This window comes from Lontra canadensis, unplaced genomic scaffold, assembly GCF_010015895.1.
Source record: "Lontra canadensis isolate GAN:19392208 unplaced genomic scaffold, GSC_riverotter_1.0 scaffold21, whole genome shotgun sequence".
NCBI lineage: Eukaryota > Metazoa > Chordata > Mammalia > Carnivora > Mustelidae > Lontra > Lontra canadensis.
Window position 1 is genome coordinate 24,287,067 of NW_022631015.1, and position 25,579 is coordinate 24,312,645.

At 45.9% G+C, this 25,579-nt stretch overlaps 1 protein-coding gene across 3 annotated transcripts; it reads right to left on the minus strand.

Annotated features, from left to right (window-relative positions):
• Nucleotides 1-1,507: 1,507 nt before the first annotated feature.
• Nucleotides 1,508-25,077, minus strand: ZNF184 (zinc finger protein 184). Of its 3 annotated transcripts, none has more exons than XM_032861674.1 (6): nt 24,966-25,077; nt 24,306-24,432; nt 15,143-15,210; nt 7,552-7,678; nt 7,145-7,240; nt 1,508-3,927 (listed from the first exon to the last, which is right to left on the minus strand). In XM_032861674.1, the coding sequence occupies exons 2-6, from the start codon at nt 24,310-24,312 to the stop codon at nt 1,976-1,978; spliced, it is 2,250 nt and encodes a 749-aa protein (XP_032717565.1). In that variant the 5' UTR covers nt 24,313-24,432; nt 24,966-25,077; the 3' UTR covers nt 1,508-1,975. The 3 variants fall into 3 exon arrangements, with proteins under 3 accessions (XP_032717565.1, XP_032717566.1, XP_032717567.1); XM_032861675.1 differs by lacking the exon at nt 24,966-25,077 and adding an exon at nt 24,721-24,911; XM_032861676.1 differs by lacking the exons at nt 15,143-15,210; nt 24,306-24,432; nt 24,966-25,077 and adding an exon at nt 14,823-14,929.
• Between the last annotated feature and the right edge of the window lie 502 nt (nt 25,078-25,579).

The window sequence follows — 25,579 nt, forward strand, 5'->3', positions numbered from 1 at the left end:
CCTTGGGGAGCGTGGCATGTGTCCTGGGACAAACTAGTAGGACTTTTCGAGCTATTCAGAAAGAAGATACGGAAACCTAGGTCCTGTTAACTTCTGGAGGCCCCCTGCTTCTCCCCTCGCAGGCTGGTATGACCTGGGAGGGATGTGGGCGGATGGGGGACAGGCAGGCAGAGGGGAGGCAGAAAAGAGGAACGGAGTCCGGCAGTGATCGCTGCTCTGGGGGCTCGGGATCTGGATCTGATGGCATCTGTGGAGAATGGAACAAAGTGGGACCTTTCCGGGTGAGTGACACATTATTTCATCAGTTCCCTTCCATTTAGGAATTGGTGGCCCCAGGACAGGAGTCTTCCCATTCCAGACCGACTCTGGTGTGTTCCATTCTCAGATCTCCTTTGACACGAGAGGACCCTTCATGCAGGTACCGAACTTTCATTTCCTTGTCCCGTGGCCGGGGGGGGCGGGGGGGAGCATTTCCGATCGCACCCCAAGCGTACCCTGTATCCTGCTCGTTTCCACCTCTGCGCTGGGAGGACTGGAATTCCTACATAATGGAAGCCTTGAGAAATTAAGAAATATCAAGATGACATTCTTTTATAGATGTTCAAGTTACAACAGAAAAAAGTCCTGAGATTTAAAATGGCTACATTATTTCCTGAATTCCATCTGTTTTTCACTGTCAGGCACCTCCACTTAAGGAGGGTACAGGATTCCAGGGTAGGTCATTTGCATTTATATAAAGACCGCATTGATTTTTTTTTTCCACTTGTGAGAATCTGTAGTGCCCACTCCCCCCAAACCTCACCCATAGAAAAGTCTAGAGCTTTTCTGTGCTACCCTCAAGGCCAGGCTGGAAAATCCTCAGTTGCCCTGAAGAGAGCTGCCCGGTAATCAGACTAGATCTGGAGGAAATCAAACGGGCCTGCCTCTTCCAGTACTGCCCTGGAGCTCGGCTCACATGTTATCCTGACCGGGTTTGCCTCAGGTGGCCATGCAGGCTGGCAGCTGCCCATGGCCGCGGATGTCATTAGCACTGCCATCTGCCTTTGGCATCTGGGGCCAAGGAAAAGCCGATAAAATGACCTTTACGCAGCTGTTTAATTTCTGCACTCTGGTGAGGAAATAAATTAACCTTACCTCCCAGAATATGTGAGAACCCAACTTATAGAACAGGGTGACAGTCGAAATTATGTGTGCAAATGATGGGCGGCTTCTGGGAGGGCCCACAGGAGGCTACCGACTGCAGGAGTGGGGGATCTGCTCCAGTTCCTTGAGTTTATAAAAGACACCGAATCCTGGTCCTTCCCAAGGTCCCTCTCCGAGGGTGGGGCCTTGGCAGAATTTCCTAAGGGCCCTGCAGCGAGTCCACTGTTCAGGGAGGGCTAAGTAGTGCCGGTTTAGCTGCAGCCCATCTCTGTGGTGGTGACTGACTCCTAAGATGGTAAGGCATACTCCAAGACATCGGATCGGGAAGGTTTAATCCTCACCCCGAGGTGAGCCAGTATACACTCTGAATTACTTAAGAATGCTTTGTAATTCTTTTTATTAGGGACCAGTTACTTAATCAACTTAATGCATGAGAACAGGAGCCTCACAGGTCCCCATCTAGTTGCTGAAGCACAAATGCTTTCTATTAGCCAAACATGCAGAGACAGACACACTCTAGAGGCGACACAGCCCAGCGCTGTCGCAGAGTAATCCTAATCACAAAGAGATTGTGAATATACAAAATTGGGATAAAAAACTCCGAACAGCCCCTGAAACCCTCAATCCAACTCCCTCATTCACAGAGCAAACCGAAGCGTCAAACGGTGCCATTCTGCAGTGTCCCCGAGCTGCCAGATGTCACAGCCGGTCGCCCCAGCCCATGTCCTGTCCACGCCCCAGCACATGGAGGAGAGGCCGCTGGGCCTACCCCATTTCTCCCGTCGCTCCGCTCCTTGGGGACGCGGTCGGGGACCGAGCGGACCGGCTTGCATCAGATGCCCGGGTGCAGCCTCTGGTGCTTGCTGAGGGCCGAGCGATACCGGAAGGCTTTCCCGCAGTCGCCGCAGCCAAATGGTCTGTCCCCGGAGCGCGCGCGCGGGCGCTGGCTGAGGGCCTTGCGGCACTCGCGGCCGTCGCAGGGCTTCTGGGCCGCGTGCGTGGTCTGGTGTGCAGTCTGGTGCTCGGTCAGGTGCGCGCCGCGGCTGAAGGCCTTGTCGCGCTCGCCGCACTGGTGGGGCTTCTCGCCCGTGTGGACGCGCCGGTGCTGCGCCAGGTGGGAGCTCTGGCTGAAGGCCTTGTCGCACTGGCCGCACTGGTGGGGCTTCTCCTCCGCATGCGTCTTCTGGTGCTGCGCCAGCGACGAGCAGTGGCGGAAGGCCTTGCCGCACGCGGCGCACGCGTAGGGCTTGGCGCCCGTGTGGATGCGCTGGTGCTGCGTCAGGTGGATGTTCTGGTTGAAGGCGCGCCCGCACTCACCGCATTTGTACGGCCGCTCACCGGTGTGGATCTTCCGGTGCTGGATGAGCGACGAGCCGTAGCTGAAGGTCTTGCCGCACTCGTGACACTGGTAGGGCTTCTCGCCGGTGTGGATCCGCTCATGCTTGGCCAGCGACGAGCTGCGGATGAAGGCCTTGCCGCACTCCTTGCACTCGTACGCCTTCTCCTGCGTGTGGGTCTTCTGGTGCTGGTTGAGGTTGGACAGGTAGCTGAAGGCCTTCCCGCACTCGCCGCACGCGAAGGGCTTCTCCCGGGTGTGGATCCGCCGGTGCTGCGTGAGCGACGAGCAGTAGCTGAAGGCCTTGCCGCACTCGGCGCACTTGTACGGCTTCTCCCCTGTGTGGATCTTCAGGTGCTGCGCCAGGGACGACCAGTAGCTGAAGGACTTCCCGCACTCGGCGCAGTCGTACGGCTTCTCCCCCGTGTGCGTCTTCTGGTGCTGCGTGAGGTTCGAGTGCTGGCTGAAGGCCTTCCCGCACTCGTTGCACTCGTACGGCTTCTCCCCGGTGTGGATCATGTGGTGGCGGATGAACGTCGACGGCCCGTTGAACGCCTTCCCGCACTCGTTGCATTTGTAGGTTTTCTCGCCCGTGTGGATCTTCTGGTGCTGAGTAAGGTGTGTGCTCCGGGTAAAGGTTTTGTCACATTCATCACACTTAAAGGGTTTCTCTCCGGTGTGAATTTTCTGATGTTCCATGAAGTGGCCCCTCTGGCTAAAGGCTTTTCCACACTCAGTGCAAGTGTATGGTTTCTCCCCGGTGTGAATTCTCTGGTGCTGCACCAGGTGGGTCCTCTGACTAAAGGCTTTCCCACATTCGTCACATTTATAGGGTTTCTCTCCAGTGTGAATTCTCTGATGTTGAGTAAGAGACGGACCCTCAATGAAGCCTTTTCCGCACTGATCGCATTTATATGGTTTATCTCCAGTGTGAATCCTTTGGTGGTTTATAAGGTTCTCACTCCGGCTGAAGGCTTTCTCACATTCGTTACATTTGTAGGGCTTTTCACCTGTATGTGTTCTCTGATGACGAATAAGAGCCGAACAGTAACTAAAAGCTTTCCCGCATTCGTTGCACTTACACGATTTCTCTTTCTTAACTGGGTTTGCATTCTGTTTGGCACTCGTTTTAGTCGAGGTCTCTTCTGACGCTTTTTCTCGTGTTACAAGGCTTGAACTCACATTGATGCTTTTTGCAAAGTCGTTCGTCACAGGGCCTCTCTCCCAGGCGGGCGTAGTCTTTTCAGTGACTTTCCGTTCTCCTGTAGGCATCTGTCGGCTTGCCTGGTGCTTCCCTACACTGCTTTCATACTCCCAACTCTCCGAAAAGTTAAAACTACTGGGATCATCCCTTCGCTGCTTCTCCACGACTGCCTCCTGAGATGGCTGTTCTTCAGAGATATTTGGCTCTGGGGCTGATCTGCTCTTTTCTGTTCTTGTCTCACAGTCTGAAAGAGAAAGAAAATGTCTATAATCTCTACATTGAAGGGGAAAAATCATTGCTGTTGTGGGAAGGACCTCATGAAGCTAAAACTGAAGCCCTTAGGAAATCTGAAGGATGTCCCGGTATAGCCATTAGGGGGAAAGCTGGAAAGAGCAAAGGAGAACGATAAATAAAATATGAAAGTGGCAAGGGAATGTCTCACACTCCGTTTCACAGGTAATTTCGGTAACAGTAAATTAGGTAACAGTAAATTAGAAACTGACCATGGAGATGAGAGATGGCTGAGAGAAGACCCCATCAGACTACAGCAAGTCTGAGCTGGGATTGATTGCCAATGAGCAGCAAACAAAAGTCTGTGAAGGGGGGCGCCTGGGTGGCTCAGTGGTTTAAGCCTCTGCCTTCGGCTCAGGTCATGATCTCAGGGTCCTGGGATCGAGCCCCGCATCGGGCTCTCTGCTCAGCAGGGAGCCTGCTTCCTCCTCTCTCTCTGCCTGCCTCTCTGTCTACTTGTGATCTCTCTCTGTCAAATAAATAAATTCTTTAAAAAAAAAAAAAAAAAAGTCTGTGAAGGAAGATTTTGAGTGAGGACAACTGGGGAAGACCCGGCCTGCTAGGCCCTGCTGTCAGCCGCGAACCTGAGCCAACGGCTGCATCTCTGCAGGGAATGGGAGCGGCGCAGAGGACTTACTTCAAGGGAGGAAGGCAAGTTCAACTCTAGGCATTCAGAGAATTGGGAAGAGAACCGAGGGACCAGACTATAGTGTTTGTGGGGGCGGAAGATGCCAGAAGTAGAGCCACCCAGATGTTCAGACACACGGAGGATCAGCATGAACAGCACCAGAAGAACAGGAAAAGCAACAGGAAAGTCTGTGAGAAAAGAACAGAGCAGGCAAAGTCCCTTGAAGATAGGGTAACGCGCGGACTAAAATGGACTAATGATAGCAGTTTTTCCGCACACAAACGACAGACAGACACATAACCAGGAGGCGGAATGTTGCTTAAGACCAGGGAGAGGAAAACTGAAGCAGCAGGGGAATCAGTGCTAGCAGATTCAGAGTACGGAAACGGAGCCCTGTAATAACGTTTCTTCGGTTCCACTGGTGACAGGAGAGGACCACGGTCACCACCACTGTCACTGCAAGGGTGTGCCGTGAGGCAGACACAGGACAGCCCCCACCCCCCACCGCTCCGGGTGCCCTGGCTACAGGCAGGGCATCTGGAAGCCCAGGCCGACTCGAAACAGCTGGACCCCCTCAGCGCAGACCCGTAGAGTTTGGGCGAACGGCCGGTTGTGCAGTCCAAGGAATGGGTATGTTTCACTAGCAGAACCACCAAGACAGACCTATTTGTACAGCAGCTGGCCAAAAAAAATACCCTCTCCGCATAGTTCACAGTGAGGAATATGGAGACCATGGGTCTGAGGCTGTGAAAGGGGAAAAGGGCGTCCAGCCGTGGCTGGGGTTGCCGCTGAAAGCAATGAGCACGTGACCGACGTTACCCATGCTGGCCTTAGATCTGCGTAGGGCAATGAATGAAGGATTACAGAGCGTTCCAGAAGGCCAGACTGAACACCACCATTCCTAGGGCAAAGAGGAATTCTCACTTTACTACTGCAAAGCCGTGGGCCTCGGCCCCAGTACTGCCACACCCCTGCGCGTGGGGCAGCTGTCGGGGGGCTCACAGCCAGGCCGCAGGAGGAGACCAAGGTAGACCTGTGAGGTAAGATGCGTGTCAGGATTCTGTGGGGGCCGGGTCTCTACAGGCCCAGAGACGACGGCATGAGGAGACAAGGCACGGGACCAGCAGCCACTTTCCTTTAGGGACACTTACAACTTCCAGGTACCCGTATGTGTCTGTAAAGCTGTGCGTTTTTCTTCCAGAGATAGAAGCAGCCAAGCCAGCAGTGACGTCCGCTCAGAATGCTGCGGAGCGCAGGCCAGCGACTGGCTTACAAGGACCGCCATTGTGGGGTCCCATTCCAGTAACCAAAAGTCCGCCAAGGAACAGGGCCGAGGATTTCAAGCAACCATCTCCTGCCTACGGGCTGGATCACCGGGACCATCGACGTTACCCACGCAACGTGAGGTGTCTAGTGCGATTTTTACCTAAATATCTCTCTCTTGGGTGATGACTGAAGCGTTTTGTGAAAAGTCTAGGATTTTTTGGTACACAGTTAAATATTTTTAAATTGCTTTCTATTTGCTCAAGTCGGGGTTTTTTAAAACTTTCATTTATAATAAAATGACTTTTCAAAAGTTAAGCGTGGTTTAATAAAGCTCTTAATTTTTCTAAAGTCACTTTTCTAAACTGTGTTCCGTGAAACCATCTTCTAAGAGGAAGAAACCATCTTCTAAGAGGAAGATTTTAAAGGGCGCAGTGTGAAAGCCTTCATGGTTGGGGGGGAGGGGGAGGAAGAAAGGTGCATTCTATGCAACCCTGTGGGAAGTTCATCTGGCCTGTTACGTAGTTAAGAAATCTGAGTGGCCTTTCAATAAGAAACCTGCTAGAATTCTGATGACCCAGCACTTCTCAAATTTGAACATGGAGTGCTTTCTTTTCTCCCCACAAAAAGAGCCCGTACTCCCCCTCACTGACGCTGGAACTCTGTCCCTCACCTACATGACCGATCCGTGTATTTTTTCAGGCTCAGATCTTTGAAGTGCCTTTCTGTGCAGTCTGGGAATTCATGGTTTACAGGAAAACTATTCACAATTTCAAGGATAGGGTCAGAGCTTAAGGAACAAGTGATAAATGAGACTGCGGGAACGGAGCTCACTTTTGGGAGAGTGTGGCTGGGAAAGCAAGGAGGACTGGATGGTGGCCAACAGGATGAAGAGTAAAAGCATGTGGGTGCTGGGCACGGTTTCTGCTGGGAGGGCCTAGTCATCGAGCCTGCAGGCCGGAACACATGGTAATTAAGGGCTGAATTAAGAGACCAGGGTCCCAAAGGAGGTGGGGAAAGGTGGAATCCAGAGTGCAGGTCAAGGGGCTGCCTTCAGAAAAGAGCAGGAAGGAGACCGCCTCTGGGAGGAGTATGCAAACAGAGTACATGTTGAGACGGTTAGTGTTCTGACAAAGCCCTGAGAGTCCAGATGGGTTCTCCTCTCTCCACAGGAGATGCTAAAGAGAAGCAAGTCCGTCTGCATTTTGGAGAGAAAACCCTCTCGTCAGGCTAATGGTCAGAGTCCATGACACCCGTCCAGCAGGCGCCCGTTACTCACCTCCGAAAGCACCTCCTGGGACGCCAGCCTCCACGGTCCACGGCTCCGTCCCTTGCTCTAACTGGGAAATCACATCAGGTTTGGAAACTTGGAGTCCTGCCCATGGGGGAAAAGGTGCCTGATTATAGGAGGAAAGCGCTACACGGGACAAGTCCGACAGGAGGAAGAGCACATAAAGCCTCGATGTGACAGATCCCCAGACGCGGTAAAACGTGGGAACCAATATGGACTCAGAAAAATTAACTCGTTTGTACTTCTACTTGCTAGGAGAGGAGACACCTTTTGACAGCCTTTCAAAATTTAGGAATCTTAGGTTTCCTAACTTCATTAAAGGACAAAACTCACCGAAGCCCAAGAGACCCCTCCTGCTACACACCCCAGACCAGCAGCCCAGGGACCGCCCTCACCTATGGCGACCAGGTGCGTGTAGTTCTCCAGTGTCACATCCCTGAACAGATCTCTTTGGACAGGATCCAGCTGTTTCCATTCCTCCTGGGTAAAATCCACTGTCACATCCTTGAAGGTCACGGACTCCTGAAATACCAAACAGGTTTCTCCTTAGCCATAAAGCCGCCACCTAGGAAAAGGGTAGAGTTTGCAGTACAGACAGAAGGAAGGCAAGACAGCTACGGGGCTATCTGAGAAATGGCTTCGATGTTTCCTCTTTGTGAAATGAATACAGAAACAGTACCTCATTCATAGGGTTACTGTGAGAAATTAATAAGGAATGTTCAACAGGAAGCTCTTCATTTAGGGTCCGGCATACCCCTGGGCTAGGTCAGTGTCGGCCACGCTGGCCACCATCATCTCTGTGTTCTAAGTACATGAAGTATTACAGTGTTCCTACTAACAACAGTAAGACGTCCTACCTACCTCCAGTGTCTAAGAATAACCAAAAATAGTTGTGAAAGAATTTGGGGAGGAGACTTGCCCTATCATATATATATATATATATATATATATATATATACATACACACATACACACACACACATACACACACACACACACACACTAAAGTAGGTATAGCAAGAGAGAAAGTAAAACAGTGGCCTAGTATGGACTAAGACTCAGTGAAACAGACCCAGGGTTCTAAGAACTGAAGAGGATTAAGCAACTTTCAAATTAGCTAAAATAAGCTGAATTAGTCACTAAATAGTATCATAACAAAGGACTGTCTATTTGAGAAAAAAATTAAGGTGAGTCTCTTCACAGCACACACGAAAATTTCTGTTGGAGTAGAATTCTAAAGAAAAAGCAAAAATAGAATAAAAGGGTTTAAAAGCTTGAAATATAGAAAGCAAAAAATCCTCAGAGATTGATATAACCACATAAAAGTGTAAAACTTCTAAAATTAGAAACAAAAGGCAATATTCTGAATTTCCGTAAGTAACAAAAGAGATGAACCCACAAGCCAACAATGCAAACAAGCAGTGCACCCACGACGATGCCACAGAAATGGGAGAACGTGCTCCTGTCGGCAACCACCATGGGCCGAGAGAGGCCGGCTGGGCCGCCCACCTGCAGACCAGGGCCCTGAGTCGGTCTACCCGGGGGGGCAACGTGACAGGATCCACCCAGACTTCAGATGCACACGTCATCCAGTCCCGTTCTGTCGCATGTAGGAATTTAGTGTCCAAAAGCCCTCAGAGGGCAAAGACGCGCTCAAGCACCCTTGCCACGCTCCGGAGGATGAAAAGCAAACGTTGAGTGTCCCCTGTAAGAGTGCGGTTGGACGCCATGGGACATACGGCACGTCCATACTAAAGCACCTTATGTGGTCATTTTATTTATTTTTTTCAAGATTTTATTTATTTATTTGACAGACAGAGATCACAAGTAAGCAGAGAGGCGGAAGCAGGCTCCCTGCCGAGCAGACAGCTGGATGTGGGGCTCCATCCCCAGACCCTGGGATCATGACCTGAGCCAAAGGCAGAAGCTTAACCCAATGACCCACCCAGGTGCCCCCCACCCCTTTTTTTAAAAGATTTTAGTGGCCATTTTAAAAATGAAGTCTGTCTCTGCACGGATTCAGAAACATGCGTGATACCGAGACCAGTCTGCGTGGCACGATCCTGTGTATGTTTACAACTACAAAGGTTCATATGTAAGTGACAGAGGAAGATCTGAAAGAAGACAGTAGCGGGTGTTACCGGAGGGAGCATGTGCTGGGAGCTGGAGGCGGTCCCGGGACGTCCTACTTATTCTTTAGTCTGTATCTGAAACTGGGTGAGTGAATTTTGTTTTAAAATGGCTAAGTCAGCTCATGAGATATCTGTTTCTAACCACAAGAGAGCAGGTGGACTAGGTCTGCCGGTGTCCACAGCGACGGATCTGGAAGAAACGTTTCTGTATCTGAACAACAGGCAGGACAGAACGGCAACCCCCAGAAAAGGGAGACCATGACCTGAGCCTGAAAGCCCCTCAGCACCCAGAGCTCTCAACAGTGGGCGTGTGCCCAAGGGCGGCCTCCTTTTAAGAACTCCGGCCTCCCAGGCTCCCCCAGGGAGAGCTATCCGCACATCTCTGTGGCTCACAGCCAGAAACAGAGGCCCTGCAAGCCGGACTCACAAAGGGAGTACCTGCACGTGATTTCTCTGGCTTCCATGTGCAAGGACCTTTTTCCTTCTGATCCTGTTTTGTATCCTTTGCTGTAATCGTTTTTGGCCCTAAGTCATGGCCCGGCATTGCGTGAGTGCTTCTATCAAGTCACTGGATTACAGGGAGGTCCTGGGGCCCCTGAGAAACAGTCCCGGAGTGAGGCTGGGCTAGATCCACCCTAATAAAGCTTATTGTTTATAATAAAGTTTAATAAATTCAAAGACAACAACATAAAAAGGATCAAGATGTGGTCAAGATGAGACTAACAAGATCGGATCCGCACTCCTGTATGAACTAACCAAAAAATCCCAGACAAAACACAGGAAACAAGTTTCCAAGACGGTGACTCTCCTACAACAAAGACCAGTGATCCCTAAGAACCAGTAAAGGGAACAAGGGGAGTCCCACAGTTGCTCCCGCTCACTGCCCTGAGTTTCCAGGCAAGGGTGCAGACCGGAGGGGCGGGGAGGAGGGAAGGGGGGTCTGCCCAACAGCCTCCCGGAACAGAGAGAGGATGCAGAGTCTCGGGGGACATCCAGGCACTGAGGTCTCAGGACAGAGCCCTGCAGAGGAAAGCTGCACCAGGAGAGAAGCAACGAGAGCTGCAGAGGTTCCCTCTCGAGTACCCAGCAGAGTACCCAGCAGGGCGCAGGCGTGGTGAGACCCCCGCGGCAGAGGAGGAATCACCCAGGATTTGAGGGAGCAGCACCGGTGCTCATAAAGGGTGGAAACCGTTTCTGTTCCCACCAGTCAAACGGGCAAATTACACGGTTTGTAGATGCCGGGTAAAACACTCGAAGCACCAGGCGACCCTACACTGCACACCGTCTGCATCACCTAATGTGTCTTAGAAGCCAGATGTGAAAGAAACACACTTGTTTCGAGTAATTTAACCCCAGAATGAGGCTTAAGAATATTTTATAGGGGGGGCGCCTGGGTGGCTCAGTGGGTTAAAGCCTCTGCCTTTGGCTCAAGTCATGATCCCAGGGTCCTGGGATCAAGCCCCCACATCGGGCTCTCTGCTCAGCAGGGAGGCTGCTTCCCTCTCTCTCTGCCTGCCTCTCTGCCTGCTTGTGATCTCTGTCAAATAAATAAATAAAATCTTTAAAAAATAATAATATTTTATAGGAACACAGAAGTATGCAGAACCCAATAAAGTCAACTTACAGTGTCTGCCATCCAATCAAATTATCAAGTCTGCCGGGAAGCAGGAAAATACATCCTTAATGAGGAAAAAAATTAATCCATTAAAGCCAACCCATAACTAACACAGATGCTAAAATTAAGAGAGGAGAACATTAAAAATTAGGACTGTATTCTAGATGTCCAAAAAGTTAACAGAACCACAGAAGACTTTTTTAAAAAGACCTTAATGGAATATCTAGAGCTGAAAGTGAGAACGTTGGGAGATGAAAAGCACGCCCAACAGTCTCCCTGGCAGTTCAGGCATTGAAGGAAAAATAAATTCAAAGACAACAAAATAGAAAATATCAAAAGTGAAACAGGAGAAAACCGTTTATAAAAAGATGGCCTCGGGGAGCTGCGGGTGACTTCAGGGAGCCCAACGTGTGCACCCGGAGTCCGTGAAAACAGAAGGAGGGGAGTGGAGCAGAGAACCATTTGAAGAAACAACAGCTCATTGTTTGCTGAACTTGGAAGTTCACAGGCCCAAGAAACTCGAGAAACCACAGGCACACGAGACCCAGAGAAATCGATGCTCGGACACACCTTAATAACGAGCTCAAACCAGTGTCAGCGGAGGTCCTACGAGCATCCCGAGGAAAAAAGACACATAAATGTGAAGGAACAAAGATAAAATATGACAGTGACTTTTTCGCTGGAAGCAATGCAAACAAGAAAATGGAACATTATATACTAGAAAGAAGAAAAACGGTCCAATTAGAACTTTAAAACAATGGCAAAATGAAGCCTTCTTCGGACATTACAAACTTGAAAGAGTTCGTGACCAGCAGACCATACTGTGAGAAACCTTGCAGAAGCCCCTCATGCAGAAGGAAAAACGATTCTCATCTTAGCAGATGAGAATGAGGATCTAGCACCAATGTTTCTCAACCTCATTATTACTGATGTTTTGGACCAAATCATTTTTTAAAAAGATTTTAGTTATTTATTAGAGATTATAGTCTGGCGGCGGGGGGGGGGGGGGCGAAGCAGGCTCCCCACTGAGCAGAGAGCCCAATGCGGGGCTTGATCCCAAGACCCTGAAACCATGACCTGAGTGAAGGCGGAGGCTTAACCCACTGAGCCACCCAGGCACCCCCAAATCATTCTTTTAAATCATCGTGGGGGCAGCATGGCCGGCATCAATCCTCCAGGAGCCGGGAGCAGGTCCCAGCAAGCTGTAACATCCAAAATGTCTTCCCCCATTTCCAAACGTCCCAGGGGCCAAAATCGCCCCAGACTGTCAGTCACTGATATACATCATAAAGATGAAAAACACCAGAAATTCCTTACTATCTACACCCCTTTGAAAGATAATTGCTTAAACAAAAACAAATATTGTGGGGTTTACAGCACGTGTACAAGGAAAGCAGGTGCCACAAATTGCATTAAATACTGGGAGGAGAGAGGAGTGGAGGAACACTACTGAACGTTCTTCTATTCAGTGGGAGTATCACTGGAAAGTAAGTGGCGATAAACATGTGTACCTTAAGCAACAAATAACAAAGGGAGGGGCTGCCTGGGTGGCTCAGTCAGTTAAATGTCTGCCTTCGGCTCAGGTCAAGATCCCAGGACAGGATCGAGTCCTACCTCGGCCCCCTGCTCAGCAGGGAGTCTGCTTCTCCCTCAGCATCCCCCTGGTGCTTGTGCACTCTCTCTCTCCAGTGCTCACTCTCTCAAATAAATCTTTAAAAAGTAAAATGATAAAATAGAATAGCAAAGGTTTATAGCTAGTAAGGTAGTGAAGAAAAGAAACTAGAATCCTAAGCAATATTCAGTTTCCAAAGGAAGGTAAAAATAGAAAAAGGGAACAAAGGCAGTATGAACAGGAAAAAAAAAACAAAACTGGATGATAATCACACCAATAATCACACTGAGGGGCACCTGGGTGGTTCAGTGGGTTAAGCCTCTGCCTTCGGCTCAGGTCATGATCCCAGGGTCCTGGGATCGAGCCCTGCATCGGGCTCTCTGCTCAGCAGGGAGCCTGCTTCCTCCTCTCTCTCTGCCTGCTTCTCTGCCTACTTGTGATCTCTGTCAAATAAATAAATAAAATCTTTTTAAAAAAAAAATAAATAATCACACTGAGGGTGCCTGGGTGGCTCAGTCGGCTGAGTGTCTGCCTTTGGCTTGGGTCGTGATCTCAGGGTCCTGGGATCGAGCCCCAAGTGGGGGTCCCTACTCAGTGGGGAGCCTCTTCTCCCTCTCCTCCCTGTCCTGCTCTCTATCTCTGTCAAATAAATAAAATCTTTTAAAAAATATATAAGTAAATAAATAAATACCCCCAATTAAAAGGCAGATTGCCAGATTGGACTGAAATAAGCAAAACTCAATGAACTACATGTTACCTATAAATAAAGACATAAATAAATTAAAACAGAAGGATGAAAAAGGATATGCAACACTGACACTAATCAAATAGCAAAGCAAGCTTCAGGGCCAACAACGGAAAGTTCATTTCTCAATGAAAACGATGAAGAGGACGTAATCATCCCAAATGCTTATGTGCCTGGGAGCAGCTTCAACATCCATGCAGGAAAACCAGAGAACTGCAGGGAGAAATGCACAAATCTCCATGACAGCCCTGAATTTCAGTACCCCCGTCGTGACAGTTGATAAATCAACAAGTAGACAAAATCAGTAAGGACGTAAAGCATTTGAACAACACTCCACCGATGTGACCTGACCTCGGCCCCCGACAGATGGTCACATCCGTATCCTCCAAACTATGAAATTATTGAAATTATCGAAAACAAGAGGCACTGCAGGTGGGATGGTGTTGAGGACTTTAAGATGGGCAAATTATCCCAGATGATAGGCGGGGCCCAGTGTCACCAAGAGGCCTAATAAGAAGGTCACAGAGCAGGAGTCGTGAAGAATCGAGGTTTAAGGATGCCACACCAGTAGCTCTGAGGACGAAGGAACAGGACACAAGCCAAAGAACCTAGGCCACCTCTAGAAGCTGGAAGGTGAGGGGACAGATTCTGCCCCACAGCCTTCAGAGGAATGCAACCCGGCCAGCTCATTTTGGACTTCTGACCTGGATTCCGTAACTGTAGAGTAAATGTGTTGTTGTCAATCATTAAGCTGGTAAAAGGAAGCTAATCCATTCTTAGGATCCTCTACCCAACAACAGCAAAACATACATTCTGTTCAAGGGCTCAGTGCTCACTTACCCAAGATGACCAGTCACAGCAACAGACGTCTCAAATCCAGAGAGACTCCAGTCACACAAAGTGTGTTCTCTGACTGGATACATTCACTGTCTTGATTGTGGTGACAGTTTCATGGGTGCATAGGTATGTCACAACTTACCAAGTTACACACTTTAAATACGTGTAGCTTATTATCACATTATACCTCAATAAACAAGTGACACCAGAAGTACATGAGCTGAAAGTGGGAAGAACTGGGATCATTTCTTTGATTACACTGTGGGAAGGAAGCAGGGGGAAAGTCTAAGAAAAAGTAGGCTGATTAAGGAAGGCATGAGATGAATTATACCTGGTGGAACAAGGGTTACCTTTTTTGTATGACTTCTCAGTCAGTTTCTGGTTTTTCCTAAAACAGTATCCTGTCCTTTCTTCCTCAAAAACCATTAATGGATGGCCTACAGAAGAAAGCCTTCAATTTCTCATCGAGACATCTGAGGCCTGCCACATTCCAACTTATTTAATCATTTGTTTACCCTCTGCCAAAAATAAACCGGCTCTCACAAGTTTTCTGATTCCTGTTTAACACGTGTTAATTGAGAACCTTTGCTTAACATCTTCTCCAAGCTAAAATCCACCCCATTCCCCCACATTACTTGTCTAAGTATCCAAATGGCCACCATCCTGTGAGAGGCAGTGCCAATCCCATACCCCTCGAAACTCTGAGCCCTCCAGACCGCACATACCTGCATTCTCTGTTTTCCGTGGTACTCGCTTAGCTTTGTTTATATTCACCTGTTCTGGTTTTAGCAGTCATCTGGTCTATGCCCGTAGAGGACTCAGTTTTGTACATCCTTTGCTCTGTCACTATTGGAGCTGACCAGACGCTAAGCAGGAGCTTAGGTAAGTGTGTTAGTGAGGCTGGAAAGGCAGAGGTCGGGAGTCACCGGGCAGCTGGGAGCCCGGAGCGAATTCCCGGTGCTGGTTTTTAAATGGACAAACCCCCCGGCGGGAAACACACAGTCTACTCTGAGGACTAAACTGCCTTTCAGGAATTCCCACTTACCTGGAAACTGGCTGACGCGAGGAGAGTCCGTTCGCCTTGGAGAAGGGCAGACCCCGAAGAGGACATATCTGGAGAAGAAGAAGGAACCACAATGAATCCTGTCCAGATTAGCTGCTCCCAGCAATCTGTTAAATCCAGATATCTTCCCGTGTGAAAATAGTAAGAACTATGCGGTTTCCTTTACTTCTCTGAATCCAAAAACACAAAGAACGTAACTGGTACCCTCCTCAGTAGACTCAGGGCGTAAAGTGTCAACGTTCACACTTCTGTCCCCGGACACGTACGGTAGCCTTCAGCTCGGTCTGTTCCTTATTAAGTAAAGCCAAGTATTTCTACTGCCTTTTCTGCTATGAACATCTGAATAAACAATACGATTACTTCCCAAAAGTCCTCACAGGCCCTTTAAAGTGCTGCTGTTAATATAAATTACATATCGCAATGGCACGATTACTTATACTGCCTACCCACCAGAATTTCTAAAGATTAAACTCACGTTATCAGTGCTAGCTGCCGGCAAGCGTACAGAGAACGGGGACTTCGGTGCATTGCTGGGGCAGGAAAGGTACCAACCACAGAGGAACACTGTTGGGCAGTTAGAAACCCAAGTTAAACATACGCTTGTTCTGAACTCAGCAGTTGCACTCGTGTGCCAGGACTCGTGACCGCCGAGACTTGTACAAGATTGTTCAGAGCAGGTTTGTTCAAAATGTCGCCAAACTGGAAAGCACCCAAATGTCTTTCAACAGGTGAATGGATAAGCAAACCACAACACTTTCACACAACAGAATGTTACTCAACAACATAAAAGAATGAGCTACTGATGTATTGAGGAACACGCATGTACCCTACAATGCTGAGCAGATGTGGAAGAACACACAACTGGATAACTCACGTAAACAGAGACTGATCGATGTTAATGGAAGTTAGAACAGTGGTCACCCCTGCCTGGAGGGATAGTAGTACCTGGGCAGGAGCACAAGAGAAACTTGGGCATCAGAAACATCCTACATTTTACTGTGGGTAGTGATTCCACTGGTGTATGACACCTAAATTAATCCAGCAATGAACTTGAGAGTTGTGCACTTAATGTAACTTATGTCCAAAACCAGAAACAAACTATGCTCTTGGCAAGGTCCATTCAGAGTAATGGCTCACAGCAAAGACCAATTCTCAGAAAGCAGAGGAAGCACTAAAAGAAAGTATGTATTTTTCTTGACTTACATTTGATCGCTAAGGGAAGACTGATTTGTAATAGACATCTTGAGAAAAAAAAAAAAGGTGCGATTTTAGAGTTTTTAGCAGAAGGAAATGTTGTGCATGTACAGATATGTAACCTAGACTTTAGGAAAACAGAATCAAGACAAATGTCTCAGGGAAGATGCTTTTGATTTCAAGTAACAGAAACCAACAGAACTGACAACAGCGAGACCTGCGGAGACCAACTATGTTGGTTCCAGTAAAGGGCAACAACAGACACTCGATAAACGTTATAAATATTATGACTATAAGGGACAGAGACACATGAAAATTATACAACTGTGAAAAATCCCAAGAAGAAAAAAAAAGCAAGGACTTAAAACCATTTTGGCTGATTCACATTTATAAAAGACGTAACAGGCACACACTGAGGAGGAGTGACAAGGTGGCATAATGAGAGTTTTCTATCATCCTTCCTGCAAAGATGGATGGATGGATCCAAACATGGATTAGACCATCACCCATGGAAGAGAATGTCTCTGTGGAAGTCCAGGAGTCCAACAGGGAAGTTTCAACACATGATGGAAGCAAAACAACAACAAAACAAAACAGCAACCTGCCGCACCTGCACACACACACCCCCCATGGTGGACCCCCAGGTACATACATCCCCGTCGGCAGTGAGGGCAAGACTTGGGAGACCGCTAGCGAGCACACACGGGCCAGCCTGACTCTGCAGGATTGGGAAAAAGGCACTAAAGCCTGAGCATTCAGTACCAGAGGAGAGCAAATGCGAGTCTGTCTGCACCCGGCCTAGCGCTGCAGGACCGAGAGAAGGCATACAATTTTAAGAAAGCCTCCCCACGAGGAAACAAGAAGAGTGGGCAAAACGGATCCACAGAAGGTCTGAGAACACCTCAGAATCCCTAACAGGGTTGACAGAAGGTATTTTTCTCCCGAAGCCAGTGACAGGAAGAGGGGACTGCCTCTTCGAATGCAAAGATATCACACCAGACTTCAAGAAACATGAAAGAAAACACGACACCACCAAAGGAACAGAGTAATTTTCCTGTAACTAATGCTAAAGAAAGGGAGCTTCAGGACTTACATGATTAAAAAAAATTCAAAATCGTTGTTTTAAAGATGCTCAGTGAGCTCTAAGAAACACAGGAAAACATTTAAATGAAATTAAGAAAACCATACACAAAATTTGAAGTTTAATAGATATAAATCATAAAAAAAAAGGAAAACAAAAATTCTAGAGCCAAAGAACACAATGAAATGAAAAATGCAATGGAAGACACCTGTTGCTAACTGGACCACACACAGGAAAGAACCCTTGAGGTTAGTTTGAAATTGTCCACTCAGAGGAGAATGCAGGAGGAAAAAGCATGAAGAACTCCTACATCAACAATAGGATACCATTAAAAGAAACAATCCATACATTACTGGAGACCCAGAAGAAAAAAGGGAAAAAGAGACAGAAAGCTCATATAAAGAAATAATAGCTAAGAATTTCCCAAATCTTGGCAGAAACTAGGACCTCCAAGTTCATGAAGCTCACAGGTCTCCAAATAATTTCCGCTGAAAAATATCTTCTCTAAAACACATTATGATGGGGTGCCCGGATGGCTAAGTAGGTTAAGCATCGGCCTTCAGCTCAGGTCATGATCCTGGAGTCCTGGGATTGAGCTGCACACTGGGCTCCCTACTTAGCAGGGAGCCTGCTTCTCCCTCTGCCTGCAGCCTCCCTTGCTGTGTGCACTCTTGCTCTCTGACAAATAAGTAAATCTTTAAAAAATAAAATACAACACATTATGGGGGCACCTGGGCGGCTCAGTCGTTAAGCATCTGCCTCCAGCTCAGGTCATGATCCTGGGGCCCTGGGATCGCGCCCGCATTGGGCTCCCTACTCCGTGGGAAGCCTGCTTCTCCCTCTCCCACTCCCCCTGCTTGTGTTCCCTCTCTCGCTGTGTCTGTCAAATAAATAAATAAAATCTTTTTAAAAATAAATAAACATTATGATAAAATTGTCTACAATCAAAGACAAAATTATAAAAGCAGGAAGAAGGGAAAAAAAATCTCTCACATTTAAGGGGAAGCCCTGTAAGGCTATTGGCAGAGTGCTCAGCAAAAGACCGTGCAGCCAGGACAGAGTTGGATAATATATTCAACGTGCTGAAAGAAAAAAACTACCAACCAAAAATACTTTACCCAGCAAAGCTGTGCTTCAGAAATGGAGAAAGATATTCCTGTGCAACAAAAGCTGAAGGAGTTATCAGCACTAGATCTGCTTTACAAGAAATGCCGAAAGGCATCTTTCAATATGAAATGAGAGGATGCTGATTAATGAAAACATGAAATTAGGGGTGCCTGGGTGGCTCAGTGGGTTAAGGTCTCTGCCTTGTCCTTTAATTTATTTTTATTTTATTATTTATATATTTATATATAAATATATATATTTATATATTATTATTATATATTTATATATAAATATTTATTAATAATTTAATAAAAATAATTAATTTAATAATTAATTTAATAATATTATTAATATTATTTTATTTTATTTTTTATTTTTATTTTATTTTTATTTTTTATTTTTATATTTTATTTTATTTTTATTTATATTATATATTATATTTATATTATATATTATTATATATATTATATATAATATATTATATATTATATTATTAATTTAATATCAATAATAATTAATAATTAATTTAATAAAAAATTAATAATTTAATTAAAAATATTTATTAATAATAAATTAATAATTTATTAATAGAAAATATAAAAAGATTTAAGTTGTGACATCAAAGACATTACAATGGGAGGAGCAGTAAAAAGGAAAGGTTTTTATGGGTGCCTGGGTGGCTCAGTGGGTTAAGCCGCTGCCTGCGGCTCAGGTCATGATCTCAGGGTCCTGGGATCGAGTCCCGCATCGGGCTCTCTGCTCGGCAGGAAGCCTGCTTCCCTCTCTCTCTCTCTGCCTGCCTCTCCGCCTACTTGTGATCTCTGTCAAATAAATAAATAAAATATAAAAAAAAAAAAAAAGGAAAGGTTTTTATATGCGACTGAGGTTAGGTTAGTAATCAGCCTGAAACAGACTGTTTTATCTGTAAGATGTTTTCTGTAAGCCCCAGGATAACCACAAAGCAAAACCTATACTAGACACACAAAAGATAAAGAAAAGGAAATCAAAGCATACCTCTCTGGAAAATGATCAGTTCACAAAGGAAGACAGCAAAAGAGGAAGAAAAGAACAGGGGAAATAGAAAGCAGCCAGAAAATGAGTAATAAGGCATCAGTATGTCCTTATTTACTAATTATTAAACATAAATGTTCTAAATTCTCCAATTAAAGGAACAGAGTGGCTGAATGGATAAAGAAAATAAGACCCAACTATATCCTGCCTTAGAAAAGACTCCCTCAGTTTTAAGGGCACACTAGGCTCAAAGCAAATGGATGGAAAAAGATATTCCACCCAAATGGAAAACAAAAGAGAACAGATCTAGTTATACATGTATCAAATAAAACAGACTTAAAAGTCACAAGCTGTAAAGACTCAAAAAGGGTCATTATGTAACGATAGTCAATTCACCGAGAGAGAATATAATTATAAATACGCATGCACCTAACCTCAAAGCTCCTAAATCTGTTCAGCAAATACTAACAGAGAAATAGACAACAAGACTTCGGTACCCACTTCCAGCAACGAATAGATCATCCAGACAAAATTAACAAGGAAACTGGACTTGAACCTACCTTAAACCAACTGGACCTAACAAACATCTACAGAACATTCTATCCAACACTACCAGAATATGCATCCTTCTCAAGGACACAGAAGCGTTCTCCAGGATAGATCACAAAACAAGTCTTAGCAAATTTAAGAAGACTAAAATCACACCCACTGTCTATTCCAACAATATTAGAATGAAACCAGAGATCAAAAACTGGAAAAGCCACAAATATGTAGACACTAAACAGCACCCTGGGGACAGCCAAAAGGATCAAAGAAGAACTCAAAAGGGAAATCAAAAGGTGTTTTGAAACAAATGAAAATGGAAACAAAATATTAAAACCTATGGGATGTAGCAAAAAAAAGCAGCTCTGAGAGGTGCTAAATGTCTGCATTTAGAAAAAAGATCTCAAATACACAGCCTATATTTATACCTCAAGGAACCAGAAAAAGAACAAACTGAGCCCGCAAGTGAGTAGAACAAAGGAAATAAAGAGGGCAGAAGTAAATGAAATAAAGACCAGAAAAATAATTAAAAAGATCAATGAACCTAGGAGTTGGTTTTTTTGAAAAGGCAGACAAAATAGAAAAACTTTCAGCTAAACTAAGAAAAAAAGAGTAAAGACTTAAATAAAATCAGAAATGAAAGAGGAGACATTACAACCGATAGTCCAGAAATACAAAGGATCAGACAAAACTACTATGCCAACAGACTGGATAACTTATAAAAAATAAACTCTTAGAATCATATAGCCTAATAAAACGGAATCATGAAGAAACAGAAAATCTGAACAGAAAAATAAGGAGTAAGGAGACTGAACCAGTAATCAAACCCCCCGCAACAAACAAGACTAGTATGAGACGGTTTCACCGGTGAACTCGATCTAACAGTGCAAGAATTAATACCAATACTTCTCAAACTCAGCATAACAGCATATTTGGCCCATTAATATTGGACAGGAGAGCCAAGAACACTCAATGGGGGAAGAATGGAGGAAGAACAGTCTTCCAAAAATGGTGGTAAGAAAACTAGATAATCACATGCAGAATAATGAAAATGAACCCCTACTGTACACCAATCATGAAAATTAACTTGAAATAGATTACAGACTTAAAACCTAAAATCCTAAAACTCCTGGAAGAAAAGTTAGGAGGAAAGCTCCTTGCCATTGGTCTTGGCAACCTTTTCAATCAAAAGCACAAGCAACACGAGCAAAGATAAACCAAACTAAAAAAAGAAAAAAAAAAAGTCTGTATAGCAAAGGAAATAATCAACAAAATGAAAAGGCAACCTATGGTATGGGAAAAAATATTTGCAAACGATGTATTTGATATGGGTTAAATGAAATATGTATAAGGAACTCATACAACTCAATAGCATAAAAACAAATAATCCTTAAAAAAAAAAAATCCTTAAAAAAAAAAACAAATAAACTTAAAAATGGGCAGAGGACCTGAATAAACATTTTTCCAAAGAAGAGATATGGATGGCCAGCAGGTACATAAAAAGGTGCTTGCCATCACTCAGCATCAGGGAAATGCAAATCAAAACCACAATGAGATACCACCTCCCACCTGTCAGTATGAGTACTATCAAAAAGACAAAAGATAACAAGTATTGTTAAGGATGTGGAGAAAAGGAACCTTTGTGTGCTATTAATGGGAATGTAAACTGATATAGCCACTATGGAAATGCATACATCACTTATTTATCTATTCATCTGCTGACGGAAACATAGGTTGTTCTTGTGTCTTGGCTGTTGTGATTAGTAATGCAGTAAATACAGGGGTGCAGGTACTTCTCCAAGGAGACTTTATTTTCTTTGGATATGTACCCAGAAGTGGGGTTGCTGGATCATATGGTAATTCTATTTTTAATTTTTTAAAAATTTTATGTATTTGACAGAGAGAGAGCACAAGCAGGAGGAGCCGCAGAGGGAGACGGAGAAGCAGGATCCCTGCAGAGCAGGAGCCCAGTGCGGAGCTCGATCCCAGGACCCTGAGATCACGACCTGAGCCGAAGGCAGCCGCTTAACTGACTGGGCCACCCAGGCACCCCCTATTTTTAATTTCTTGAGGAACCTCTGTACTGTTTTCCAAAGAGGTCATATCAATTTACATTTCTATCAGCTGTGATATGTGTGTGTACACATACGCATACAAACACACACACACACACTGAAATACTATTCAGTCATAAAAAAAGGAAGGAGATCCCGCCATTTGAAACAACATGGATGGACCTTGAGGACATTGTGCTAAGTGAAATAAGACAACGAAAGACAAATACTGCCTGATCTCACTTATACGTGGAATCTAAAACAGCTGAGACAAAGAATTTCCAGGGGTGGAGGGGTGGGGGAAACGGGAGATGCTGGTCAAAGGGCACGAGCTATAAGATAAAGGAGTTCCGGGGATCTCTGTAGAGCACGGTGACTGTGGTTACTAACACCGTATTATATAGCTGAAACCCGCTGAAAGAGTCAATTTTAAAGGTTCTCACCACGCACATGCACAGAAGGCAAATATGTGAGGTGAAAGATGGGGTAACTAACCTCACTGTGGTGTTCACTTCCCAACGTCCAAGTGTATCAAGTCACCGCACTGGAAAACTTAAACTTACACTACGCTTACACAACAGCTATATCTCAGTATAGCTGGAAAAATTTTTCTCAGCAACGTTTTGTAGTTTTGGTGTACAGATCTTACACATGCTAATTATATTCCTGTTTCATATTTTTGATGCTATTGTAAGCAGAATTGTTATTTTTATTATAATTTACAATTGCTTACTGCTAATATAATGAAAGAGTTGATTTTCACAATTAACCTTTTTGTTTTGAGATAAATTTTAAATACACTTGCAGTTGTAAGGAAGATTCTCTGCACTCTTGCAAAAAAGAACTGAGGATTAATATGAGGTATGGCTCAAACCTATGTAAATAAGTAATGTTAAGATTTCTAATGATATTAAATTAAAAAAAAAAAAAGAACTGTATGAGAATGGGTTAAACCAAACTTGAGTGCATACTGATACCTACAGAATGTAAAGACACTAACAATGCAGAGGAAAGTCTATAGTGACATGGCACAGGGCTCTGTCCTAACACTGACCTGTTCAAGGACAAGAAGGAAGAAATAGAAGGAACACTCATTAAATACGCCAGTGACACGAAGCTGGAAAGGACGGTTCAAACACTGAGTAAGTGAAGATTCATAATTATTCTGACAAGCTGGAAAACTTGGACAAAAAAACTGAACAATCATATATAAATCATGATATTAGGGATAAAAAAGCAATTCTCTTACACAAAGCAGGCAGAAATCTAGTTCACTGTAGTGTATGTACAATGGTTTATGTACAGAGTTTACAGAATAATATCACTGATTGTTTCCAAAGCAAACATAATCTGATGCTAAACAGCAAAAGTATAATCCAAACCGGAAAAAGTATTTGCAGGTACTAAAAGTGTATAGAACTTATCATAAACATATCTAAAGAGCTATGTTTCATTTTAGGCAATGCATGTTAAGAAGCATGCTCTCAGTTGGGAGAGTCTTGGCAAAAGAGGTCCAGATAGATATGAAGATCCGTGAGAGGAACTGTGGCTGTTTTGCTTAGAAAAGAAAAGAATCTGAGTAGGAGTTATAACAGCTGAATTCACATTCTGAAGGGCAGTAGCGTGAGAGAGATAACAGTCTCTTGCTTTTGGAGACTAAGAACTAAGATCCAGTATAGAAGTTAAGGGGAAAGGCACTTCTGCCTAAAATAATGAACTTTAAAGAAAAAGAAAAAGAAAAGAAAGAGCTACCAAGGGAATAGTCTACACCCAAAATAGAGTTTAATGCCACACTTCAGGCATAGGCTTAACAAACAGCCATCTGTCAGGGTTACTTTTATTCTTGTACTGAACGGTTGATTACCAAGACTTTCTGACTACAAGATTATCATTCTAATATTTAAGAAATAAAAGTCATGCGAGGATCACAGACATTCTGAATCATCGCTCCTTTTCATTCCCCATCCCGAAGCCAGGGAGAATTAACTCTTCCTGCAAGTCTCGTCATATAAACCTAAGTAAGAATCTCACACCTTAATGTAATTCAGTTTTTCTCTATCCTTGCGAGAAGGCTCCCTCCTAGCACCTCTGCCAGCTGTCAGGTATTTGCTCTTCTGCGCCCATCACCCCGCTCTCCCCCCGTGGTCCCCACTACCTTCCATCTCAGCAGCTCATTCCGCTCCTCTGGAACGTGCACACCGGGTTTCCCGAGCAGCGTCCTTCCAGCTGGGGCCTCGGTCGGGGGCTCAGATGAGCCCTTGCATACGCTGCGACTGGCGGCCCTAAAAGACACAGCCCGGGGTCAGCTGCATGCGTCACAATCATACTTCAGAGTTTTGCACGGCGGCTGAGAGATCCCTGGAAAAGAGAAGCGCCCGCCGAGAGCCACCGAACAGTCACTCCCGCTGAACAAAAAGAGAGCGGAGCTCGAGGACGCAGGTTCAGCTCCAGAGGCAAGGAGAGCCTTGGTGCGGACCCTCGAATCCGGCCAGAGGCGCCCCCAGACCCGGCCCGTCACCTCCACGCACACTTGCGGGCTCCCACCCCGGCGCGGGGACAGGAAGACACACCTGTTGCGGGGTGGAAAAGCTGGAAGGAGGACAAGCAGGGCGGGGCCCCGCTCCAGTCCTTCCTCCTAGACCGGAACAAAAGAACAAAGCCCTCCAAGGGATCAGGGCGGAACCGCCCCGCACAGAGGGAGGCGAGGGGCGCCCCCTTCGAGGACTCCCCAGCTCCCTCCCGCAGAGGCCGCTTTCAGCCCAGTGAGAAGGGTGACGTCACGCGGCCGCAAGGCTGGCGGTTGCCATGGTGATACCTGGGCTTCCCTCCCTCTAGGGCGATCCACACGCTCGGATCCCGCGTCCGGAAGCGCCGGGACAATCACCAGACCTAGCGGAGGGAGCCGAGGAGGCTGCACTTCCCCAACGCCAACCCCTTTTCACGCCTACTGCCGGCTTCAACGGCCACTTCCGGTCGCGCGAAGAGAACCCCGCCCCCACACGTCGCAGGCTTTCCACAGCGCCGGGAGGTCTGCAGAACTACGATTCCCAGAATGCTCCAAGACACAGAACTCCATTTCCCAGAGGCCAAAGCCAACGTGTACGGTTTCCCATTGGACCGGGCGAGAGCTCTCCCCTCCAGTCACTGGCTTCTCAACGTCGCAAGTGAGAGTAGCGGGACGGGGAGACTCCCACGTTTCTGTGACCGAACAGTGTAAATATGCATTTACACATGCATATAGTTTTAAAACACAGGTACTGCTCGGTGCATTACTTGCCTCATTACTTGTCCTGCATTCTATTTAGGGCTCTATTCCTTTGTCATTTAAAGAATTCTGGTCGTGACCCATCCTGTTGCTTTCAGCATTCTCAAATGGGTCACGACCCACTTTTTTTTTAATGCTAAAGGTAACCGGGAGTTGATGTTACT

Excerpts from the sequence above, each read along its gene's own strand:
- ZNF184 (XM_032861674.1), bottom strand. Across the intron at positions 7,679-15,142 it reads TCGCGTCAGCCAGTTTCCAG|GAGTCCGTGACCTTCAAGGA; the intron begins GTAAGTGGGAAT and ends TTGGTATTTCAG. Across the intron at positions 7,241-7,551 it reads CACGCACCTGGTCGCCATAG|GACTCCAAGTTTCCAAACCT; the intron begins GTGAGGGCGGTC and ends CCCCATGGGCAG.